The following is a 10,766-nucleotide window of genomic DNA, read 5'->3' on the forward strand; positions in this document are numbered from 1 at the left end:
TTTTCCTCAAAATAAAATTAAAAACCCTAATTTTTTGCTGTTTATTGGAAGTCAATATCCAAATAGGTAAACTTATAAAATTTCGGATTTAATGGATTCAGTTTAATTGGATAACTTAAATTTTTGGGTCTAGTGAATTCAGTTCAATTGGTTTTGGTCATGGATAACCAATGGATCTAAAGTGCATCTAACATCCCTATGGTAACTTATGTTTTTAGGTTCAGTGGATTCAATCCAATTAGCCAATTAGTTTTGGTCATAGATAATCAATGAACCTCAAGTCCATCTAACATCTCTATGGACAAATAAATGTTTTAGATGTAACCATTTTTTTTTTTTGAAACACAGATGTAACCATTTAAAAGCTCGATTGGCAAATGCAAGGAAATAAAGTTTAAAATTTACATTTTTTCTTAAATCATAATTTCAGATAAAGTTAGATTTTCACTTAACATTTAGATGCCATAGTGATACAAATCATTCTAAAGGTATAGGAATCTTTAACACTGGGTTGGCGAGATCAAGGTCTACCATCAAATCAGATCCTCTAGCTTCTAAAAGATGCAAACAACACTGATCTAAATAACGTCAGCATCTTTTATACCAAAATAGAATGTTACCAATCACCACACTTCCCGCAGAGATAACACAACCACAAAGATGGATAATAATATAGATGAGTTTGGTTTTAAGCCTGCGGCCTCTCAGCGGGATTTGTATTTATACAAAAAAAAGAACACGGGTTGGAAAGAATGACTCGGTGCTCTCAGTATAGCGTGCGGCGGTTGAATGATTCCATTGTTAAATTGGCTGTAAAAGCTGGAATCGAGTTGAATTTCCTGATAAATATTTCTACCTGCAATGACAAACATAGAATGAGGATTGTACACTGCCATACTAAGAGGACGATCATGTTACCAAGGAAAAATACGTCTCAGCAATTTACCTGCTTCGCTATCTCACCCTGAGAGGTGTATTGATTGTCCTGGTGGGATGAAATCAGTAATTACAAAATCAACCGAGACTAAAATAAAAGAAGCTTCAAATGCAACATTTGAAGTGTATATATATAAGTGATGCGCTATAATGACTTACTAGGATGCTGGTGTTGCCAGATTCATAATCAAATTCAAGTTTTTCATCGTCACTTTGAGCATAGATTGACTGGAGAGTAAAACGAGTAGCTGGGATTCCATTGGGACGCTGATGTTCATCCATTACAATCTGCCACGAATAAGATAACAAGTTTCTGTAGGTGAACAAGGGTTTAGGATCATCATGAACAATGGAAGGAATCACAATTAAAGACAGTACTAGCTGAGTCCCCACTATCTAATATGACATTTTCGAATTTGATGGTTTGAACATTTTATCAGAAATTTTACGCATACATAATCATATTGCCTTCATGGAACCATTGTAATGCTCATCAAACTTAAAGACATGTGAGTGCGACGAGCAAGGGACATACCTTATAACCGAAAAGCTCACAACAAGCCCTTCTAAACACGGAAATCCTATCAGCAAAAACAGTTTTGTACCTGTTTCCATAGGCTCCACATGCTTCAGTAAAGGTTACAGTTCGGGCAAAAAAGTATGTATTCAACATTTACCAACGACATACCTCTCTTCACGTTTTTCAAGTGTAGCAATTTGCTCTTTTAGTTGAGCAATCTTTCCAGTTATATGAGAATCAACTAGCTTACCAGCATCGCCTGTGAAAAAAACTCAAGAAAATGAATTGTCAAAAAGCTTACTAAGATGACAATTTTGTGAAACACTGAAATATTTGCAGCAGTACACAAAAAAAAATATGATGCAGAGTATTATTTCACAGAGAAATCAATGCATGCTTCTACAGGCTTAAGTTAATTTGTAATTGTTGACTTCTGGCAACATCAAGAACAGGAAAATGTTAGACAATCCGAAATTTACCGGACTGGCTCTTCAATTCTTCAACAGCTTGAAGTCTTTCTTTTGTTTTCTGTAACTCTGCTTGTAAAGCTTCTATTGTTTGTTTTGCCTCATTCTCTACACCAAGAGTATTCACCATGCGCAAAACCCTTGTATTTGCAGCGGAGAAATCACCATGACCCAGCTGCCGAATGAAATGCAAATCATATAAATGTTAAATTGCTTTTTTTTTTTCTTTTACAATAATGGAACATTTCATGACACCTTTACACATACAAAAGATGCAGTACATAAAAACTCACTTCAATCATGAAATAGTTAGGCAAAGAAAGAGTCAGTGTTCAATTTTCAATAAAAATGTCAAAGAGAGTTGATCTTCAACATTGTGCTACAGTTAAGTACCTTTGACTCTAGCAAAGAGATCTCAGAACGAAGGCGATCACTATCCCTTTCAAGCGACTTCATTCTCCTTGCTTCACTAACTAATTTATCATTCAGATGTTCTATTTCATCGCGTTGACGATTATTGACATCTTTAAGTTGACTTAGCTCCTGCTCCAACTCCTTAAGATAGTTCTCCTTTTTCGCAAGAGAAGATTCAAAGCTCTGTACAAAAGTAAAAGGCAAACTAAGAAAACGCTACAAACAAAAAAAGAAGTCAATATTGGTATTCTAGAACCTGAGCAAGGGTTGCATCTGTTGTCGCGGACACAGGTCCGTCACTGTCGGACTTCCTTAGTTCACTAACAACAGCTTTTAGTTGTTCTTTCTCTTCTGTGACCAGAGCAAGCTGTCATAATAAGATAATAGATCTGTTAGCAAGAGTGCAAAAATAAAAGGGTTGTATCAACGATGTCCCGGTAAAACACTTGAGATATTTTCCTATGTGTATTGACTCTATTTACATAGAGTTAATTCGCTTCTTATGAGTGAACAAACAATTTAGCAACATGAAATACAGATAAGAGCCTTGTGACCCTTACACAGAACAAGTAACAAAATTCAACCGTACCATTGCTTCAATCCTCTTCACATCAGATTTGAGTGCCACAAATTTCTCTTTAGCTAATGCAGCCTCAATTTCAGCATTCTGCTTGCCAAGTTGTGTAGCATCCAGAGCCGCCTCCAGTTGATTGAAACGTGTACTTGCTTCCCCAATCTTCATAGTGCTATCAAGCACCTCCCTTCAAAAGACAGAACAAAAGTCACTAGGAAGTCATAGATACAGGGGTTACCTCAGATTAGTATACTAGAAATCAGTATAAGACTACTCTAGGTGATTACTCTCAGGCACACTTACCTCCTAAGATTTACACTAGCAATACAGAATATACCTAAAATATGAAGTTACATCTATACAAAGTGGTGTTGCAAATGTCTATGATAATAATATCTTGTTCACCTACGAGAAATCGGGAAAATGAGTAACAACAACCACCTGAGTTCTCTCTCCACATAATTCTTTAATGGCAGGTATAGTTATTTGAAACAATACCAAAAGAAGACTAGTGATAAGCTTATATTCTGCTAAAACCATGTTGACATACTTTTGCAGCGCCGAGAATTTCATAACAATGTCATCAGGACAGGATACACCAGGAATGTTGTTTAGCAATGACTTCCAAGACGACAACTCATTCTCCAACATGTCAATGCTTATCTGCAATTCAGGCAATTTTGATAACTCTGATTCTGCTCTCTCCCTACGGCTTTTTTCTTCCAGTAATTTTACTTTCAACAGCTCAGCATCTAATTGCTGTGATTTAATCTTTCTAGCTTCTCGCACTTCCGCTTCCTGATACAATTACTAAGAATCAATATTGTTAAGAAATACAATATGGAAACTAGTGTAACATTTGTCAAACTTACACAGCGCTTAAGTTCCTCCTGGAGAGTTTTAACCAATACATTGTTATCTGACGTAGAAGCTGCTTCAGAAGTGAATGACGAAAGCTTCTTGTATACTTCAGTTTTTTCGTGCAAACACTGCAAACAAACAAACAAAAAAAATCAAATGACTCAGCGAGAAATCTACCAAAATAGTTGATACATATAAAGACTTAATTTTTTTTTTATCACATTTAATATATACGTCAAAAACAGTCTACCTCGTCAAATTTCTGTTTAAGATCCTCCAGCTGTGATCTTAAGAGATCTGACTCCGTCTCTGCACTTTGCGCTCTACACTGCATCCTTTCAAGCTAAAAAAAGCAAAGAAAAACTCCAGTGAAGATATCATGAGAAACAAGCCTTGAGTAAATACATCAAGTCTCCTAATTGGTACTACTTACATCTGCACCAATTCTAGAAACAGAAAGCTTTGCTTCTTTACCCAAGTGGGAAATATCATTGCTGAGACGTTTTCTCTCCCTCTCCACACTACCAGACAGCTGACTTAGTTTTTCTTCCAAAAGTTTAGCTTTTTCTTCTGATGTTGCAACTGAAGACTCGGCTTTGCTTCGGAGGTTCATTTCGCTTTGAAGCTTTACCTGGTGGTGACGGAAAGATATTATGTTAACGATATTGCCACCAATAAAACAAATTAAAATGAGAGATGAACAACCTCGAGGTCATGACAAGACTGTAGCGCTTTTGAATACCGCTCTTGAGAATTATCCATCTCCATTAGGAGCTGCTCCTGAAGCACCTTTTCACGCCCTTTGGCAGCAGCAAGTTCTTGCTCCGAGTATAAGAACTTGTCTCGGAATTGCTTTCTTTCTTCGTCTGTTGTTAGTTAGTATAAGAAACGAAACCAAATCAGAGCTGCAGGAACCTAACTAGCATTTGGAATCAATCAAGACTATGAATAAAAACCTCCTCCACAAAACCTGCTTGGGTGTAATTCTGATTAAGAGTCTGTAACATAGTCTGATACTCCTGCGCTTGTTTCTCTGCTTTGCTCAAGGCATCTAAAACGTCAGATTTAACCTACAAAACAAGGAGAAAAAAACCTTTAGATTTGAGATTCGCTAGGAAGAAGGATATGATTTTAATAGAACCATTTGGCGGCACTGATAGGTGCAAAGGTGCTGATCGGAGGAATGTTCATGAGAAGTTGTTTGAAGCGGAGCAGGAAGAGGAGAATCTTCGAAGATGACGAGCTGGTTGCCGGTGGGGGTGGAGCTGCCGCCGGCGTCGGAACGGGGCTTCTTCGGCGGCGGAGTCCTTAATATCATGTTGGACTTTGAATAATTAGGGCTACGAAGAAATCTCTAGCTTCTCCGATTTGAAAACCCAAGGCGCCACTGCCTCGAAAACCAACCAAGTCTAGCTTTCGAACGAGGAAGGAAGCTAGACGGTCTCTCCTCTATGTGTAACTGCAGTTTCGAATGGGCTGTTTCTTAATGGGCTTTCAATTGTGGGCTTACATCAGCACGATTTCACATAAAAACTAATTTCGTTAAGTCTCATGGGGTGTTATTAAATTAAGGGAAATTGCATTATACAGCCATCAAACAAATATTAATTCACTCCATAGCTAAAACTCCTAGATTATCTATATATTAGCTCCACAATATAAAAAATAGCCATATTACCTCTTAGTTGTAACTTGTTTAACCTGCTGAGAAGTATTTATTAAAATAAATATTAAATAAACAATATGATAAATTGTGGCTACCATTGATACACATCTCTTCTCTTCTTCTTTCTCTTTTCACCAAATCTTTGTTTCTTCTTGGTACGTACAAACGCACATCACTTCATCTCAAAGCAAGGAAGAAACAAAGGTGGAGAAGAAGATGGCACCGTAGAGATTGTGGTGATTTTACTCTGTTTTTGTTTTTGTTTTTATACTATGTTCTGTTTTAATTTTTATATTGTGTTTATGTTTCTGTTTTTATCTATCTTATTAAAACAGAAACATTCTATTGGACCTAACATTTATTTTGTAAGTTTTTAAATTAAATACACTTTTATACTTTATAGTTAAACTTACATTAAATCATTAATGTTTATTTCTTTATACTACTATCTATGTTTCCAAACAATATATTTATTTCTTTATACTACTATCAATATTTCCAAACAATATATTTTTATACTACTATCAATGTTTCCAAACAATACAATAATTAATCTTAGTTATGTTATATCTATCATTTTCTTTTTAAAATTTTGTAGAAACGTCATAATTTCATAAATTGTAAAATAATGAACTTTAAAATTTGGAGTATAAGATTACAAATTATGAAATTATTACAATTTAAATCAAATTAGATTACATATCGTTCATCCAACAGTTCAATCGGTTAATCTCGGGTTTTAGTAATTTTTTTAATATTAATATTTTTAAAAACCTAAATTGAATTGTCAGATCTCCGAATTAACCGGTATAATCACAATCGGATTGAATTTAAAAACGCTGATTTAAATGCAAAAATATTTTAAATGCACACTTTTAAAAATTACCAAAATATTTGTTAAGTTATTAGTGAAATATTTTATCGTAAAATATTCTGCGCTTTCAAAGCGCGGATCAAGATCTAGTATTCTATTATTGTTTCTGTTTCTGATTTTTACTCTGTTTTTGTTCTTGCTTTAGTGTTCCAATGGTGAAAAACAACGACGAAAAGTATACTATACTGTCGTCGTTGTTTTTCAGAAAAAGCATCGTTGTGTCAGAAAAAAAAAGAGAAATGAAGAAGATGAACTCGTCGTCTATACTATATTCGGTGAACGAAATAGTATACTATATATTCTTTAGTGTAGTTATTTATTCAAGGATACCATACTATTCGTGATATATTTCTATACTATTTTTAAACATGTAATAATCTGGTTACTGTCAATATTTCTGAGCAGAGGGAAATTGTTAATATTCTGGATGTGGGTTGACATTTCCGGGTTAGGGTATAGTTTTATCATCTAAGTTGAATTTCACTAACTCACCATGAATTATAAAATGAGCCTGTACACTTTAAAAGTACTATACTATATGCACCATGTAATATAGTATTATGAATCTGGTGAATGTCATAATTTGAAAACGGGAAAAACTGTTTATATCTTGGATTTGGGTTGACATTTCCAAGTTAGGGTTTAGTGTTATCATCTGGATGAAGGTTTCACTAATTCATCCTCGTTGCTGCGTTACTTGTATTAGTGATATGAATTCATCTATATCGTAATGTCAATCTATCTATTCAATAATATATTAATATAGCATATATTTAACCTTCCTCATAAAGTCCCTTGAATTATTGAATGAAACTAGAATTTATTTCACAGTACACTGTAAACGTAGTATACTATATCCACTATGTAGTATAGTATTATGAGCGCATGTGATTTATATGTGTGTGATGTGGCCTTATTATTAGCCATATTTAATTTGATTGATGTGGCATTATCTTCTTCCTTTCACATGCTACATGTATCAAAGAAGGTCATAACCGGATAAAAACAGACACAATTGTTAGTTATTTAATTATGTCAACATCATAGACATTCACTTAATTTCACTTATGATTTATGTTATTCAACAAATAAGCCCTTAAATTAATGAGTTCGTTGGAATTTAATGGAATTCAAATTTAAAGTGATACTAAAGGGCAAGTATATTTTTTGTTTTAATTTAATTCTCATATTTGTGTTTTTTTGTGATTATATTTGCATTTTTCTTTGTAATCATATTGTGTATAAATCTTAATCAAAATATATTTTATTGAATAATAGCAATTTAAAAATTGATCCGGTATAAAGCTTAAAATTGATCCGTCAACCTGCAGGTTTCAATTTTGTTTTGGTCAAAAATATGACCCGCACAACCTGCAAACAAATAATTTGTACTGGTCTCGCCCCATTTAATTTTGCGGTTATCCGTAGTTATAAGTTTTTCAAAAATAATTATTTAATTTAATTATTATAAAAATATATTTATAATAAAAATTATATATCTTTTTAATTTTTTTTTAAATTACCATAATTTAAAAAAAACTGTTTACTTTTCTTCTTACTTTTTATCTTTTAAATACTTTTCGGGTCGGCGGGTACCCGCAATCCAAAATCTACCAACCCGCACCCACCCCGAATAAAATACTCATAACCCGCATCTGCAAATCGATTTTTTCAAATAGTTGAACCAAATTTATGATCCGCCTTTAAAAGGACGGAGATACTCTTTGTCTATATTTTTTAAGAAATATAATTTTTATAAAATCCAGGTTGTAACCAATTATATCTCTCAATATCTAATTTTTCTCTCACATCTCTGAACCTATAAATATAGCTGCAAAAATATACAAAATTTGAAATTGAGGTTAGTATGATAAGGAGTTCAATATAGATAGGTCCTTAAAAAATAGGAGTTTAAGTTCCACGATAAAAAGTTCGATATACAAAAAATATGACATTCCTAAAAAATAGGAATATATCATCATGGAACTTCTTTGTTGTTGTTGCAGTTATATCTCGGTATATAAACATTTATATATAGGTTGTTGCAGCTATATTTATTGGTTTCATGTATTTTTTAAATTGGACTCAACTATTATCAATTGGTTGCTAAATTAATAGAATAGATTTTTTAATCGAATAAACTATTTAACCGTTAAACTAAATACATTTTTATGAATATTTATTTCTATTAAAAGTTCACTTAAACCTTATTAAACTCTATTTTAACATGTGCTTTGTTAATTGATAAATTTAATGTCTATGTAAAATATTCAAAATGTAAATTAAATATTGTCTAGTTTGAATAAATTCTAATTTTTCAGACTGAAATGTAAGTTCCGTTGTTGTGGTGTGATAATGATTTTTGAAAATATATCAAAGTTTATTATAATTAAATATTATACTGTAATAGTCGGTGAAAATAATAGTTATTTTTCTTTCGTAATATTAGAGATAAAATAAAAAGGACGGAGATACTCTTTGTCTATATTTTTTAAGAAATATAATTTTTATAAAATTCAGGTTGTAACCAATTATATCTCTCAATATCTAATTTTTCTCTCACATCTCTGAACCTATAAATATAGCTGCAAAAATATACAAAATTTGAAATTGAGGTTAGTATGATAAGGAGTTCAATATAGATAGGTCCTTAAAATAGGAGTTTAAGTTCCACGATAAAAAGTTCGATATACAAAAAAATATGACATTCCTAAAAAAATAGGAATATATCATCATGGAACTTCTTTGTTGTTGTTGCAGTTATATCTCGGTATATAAACATTTATATATAGGTTGTTGCAGCTATATTTATTGGTTTCATGTATTTTTTAAATTGGACTCAACTATTATCAATTGGTTGCTAAATTAATAGAATAGATTTTTTAATCGAATAAACTATTTAACCGTTAAACTAAATACATTTTTATGAATATTTATGTCTATTAAAAGTTCACTTAAACCTTATTAAACTCTATTTTAACATGTGCTTTGTTAATTGATAAATTTAATGTCTATATAAAATATTCAAAATGTAAATTAAATATTGTCTGGTTGAATAAATTCTAATTTTTCAGACTGAAATGTAAGTGAACTTTTATTTAAATATATGTTGGAAATACTCTTAAAATACAGTTGTTGTGACAATTATACAACATCACCGTTGTTGTGGTGTGATAATGATTTTTGAAAAATATATCAAAGTTTATTATAATTAAATATTATACTGTAATAGTCGGTGAAAATAATAGTTATTTTCTTTCGTAATATTAGAGATAAAAATAAAAAGTGGAATTACTATTTATTTTGTATTTATTAACAAATGTAAAATGTCTATAATATAATAATTAAATTTTATGCTTAGAGATAAGTGGATTTTATACTTAGAGTTAAGTGGGTTCGCGAGTTACAAATATTAATAGTATTAATGCTTATCTCATTCTCCTCGACGTACCTTAATCAATCCAAAATTAAGTATTAGAGCACAGGTTACAAAAAAAAAGAAGCATAAATGATATTTGATTATTAATCAACAGGGAAAAATGAAGTGGGTCCCGCCAATTACAAATAAAATGCAATTCGTTTGTTTTCTGTAGAAAAATTATGTAATTGCCGTCACTTACAATTCAGTTGTACAAAAATAACTAATTAGACCCAGTTATTATCAACATGGCATGTTCCTATTTTAATAGTATCGATATATACTTAACAATCTACATTTGTTAAAAACCCAAAAGAAAATAATAATTGTTGTATATGTATGTATCTATCTATATAAAGAAAAGGGGACTCTCTTCTCCGTGTTCCAATAAATAGTGCAAGGAGCACAAGCCACGAGTCCCATTAATCATCCTCTGTGTTTTGTTTCTAGCACATTAAACATTATATGTGCATAAATAATTAGAGAGCCCAATAGCATAAGCCCCTTCAGTATTAGGGTTTCCTCTTTCTTCGAATTCAGCCATCAAACAATGATCTTCTGCGTTCTCTATCCTCTTCAATGGTGTTTCTATAGTTTTGCTGACTCAAATCGACATGAAGAATCTCTTTGTTGGTCTGCAGTAGCGTCGATTTGTCTTCTCCTTTTAGTTACAGATTCAACGCCTTTATTGCTTTCTCAACTCCATATACCAACATGAAGCACGATCTTACATTGAATGAAATCTATCGCTCTGCAAGGCGGTGTATCCACAACTATTTAAAGGTTAGCCTCCTCACTCCGATATCATCTTCATTCCGTGAAAACACCAAAGTTCAACTATTTTCTTTGAAATAGAACTCATCAACTCTCTTTTCTGTTTGTAATCGAAGATGGCGACAAGCTTTCACCTATAGTTGTTGCTTTCACCGATGAGCAGACCAAGAGTTTAAGAAGCATTCTGTGTCATCAATAAATACTCAGATGGTCTGTCGTTGTTTACTTTTGTCTTAATACACAATCTTCTATATGAACAGAT

General features: G+C 32.3%; 1 protein-coding gene across 1 annotated transcript; it reads right to left on the reverse strand.

Moving 5' to 3' along the window:
* Nucleotides 1-579: 579 nt before the first annotated feature.
* On the reverse strand, nucleotides 580-5,203 carry LOC108828744 (mitotic spindle checkpoint protein MAD1). The gene is made up of 16 exons (XM_018602518.2): nucleotides 4,914-5,203; nucleotides 4,743-4,842; nucleotides 4,478-4,638; nucleotides 4,206-4,403; nucleotides 4,023-4,115; nucleotides 3,784-3,900; nucleotides 3,462-3,709; nucleotides 2,927-3,098; nucleotides 2,594-2,704; nucleotides 2,317-2,520; nucleotides 1,936-2,098; nucleotides 1,625-1,715; nucleotides 1,472-1,541; nucleotides 1,096-1,224; nucleotides 947-985; nucleotides 580-856 (listed from the first exon to the last, which is right to left on the reverse strand). Exons 1-16 carry the CDS (start codon nucleotides 5,088-5,090, stop codon nucleotides 767-769), a joined length of 2,163 nt encoding a protein of 720 aa, XP_018458020.1. The 5' UTR covers nucleotides 5,091-5,203; the 3' UTR covers nucleotides 580-766.
* Nucleotides 5,204-10,766: the final 5,563 nt, after the last annotated feature.

Source organism: Raphanus sativus, chromosome 9 (assembly GCF_000801105.2).
Source record: "Raphanus sativus cultivar WK10039 chromosome 9, ASM80110v3, whole genome shotgun sequence".
Taxonomy (NCBI): Eukaryota; Viridiplantae; Streptophyta; class Magnoliopsida; order Brassicales; family Brassicaceae; genus Raphanus; species Raphanus sativus.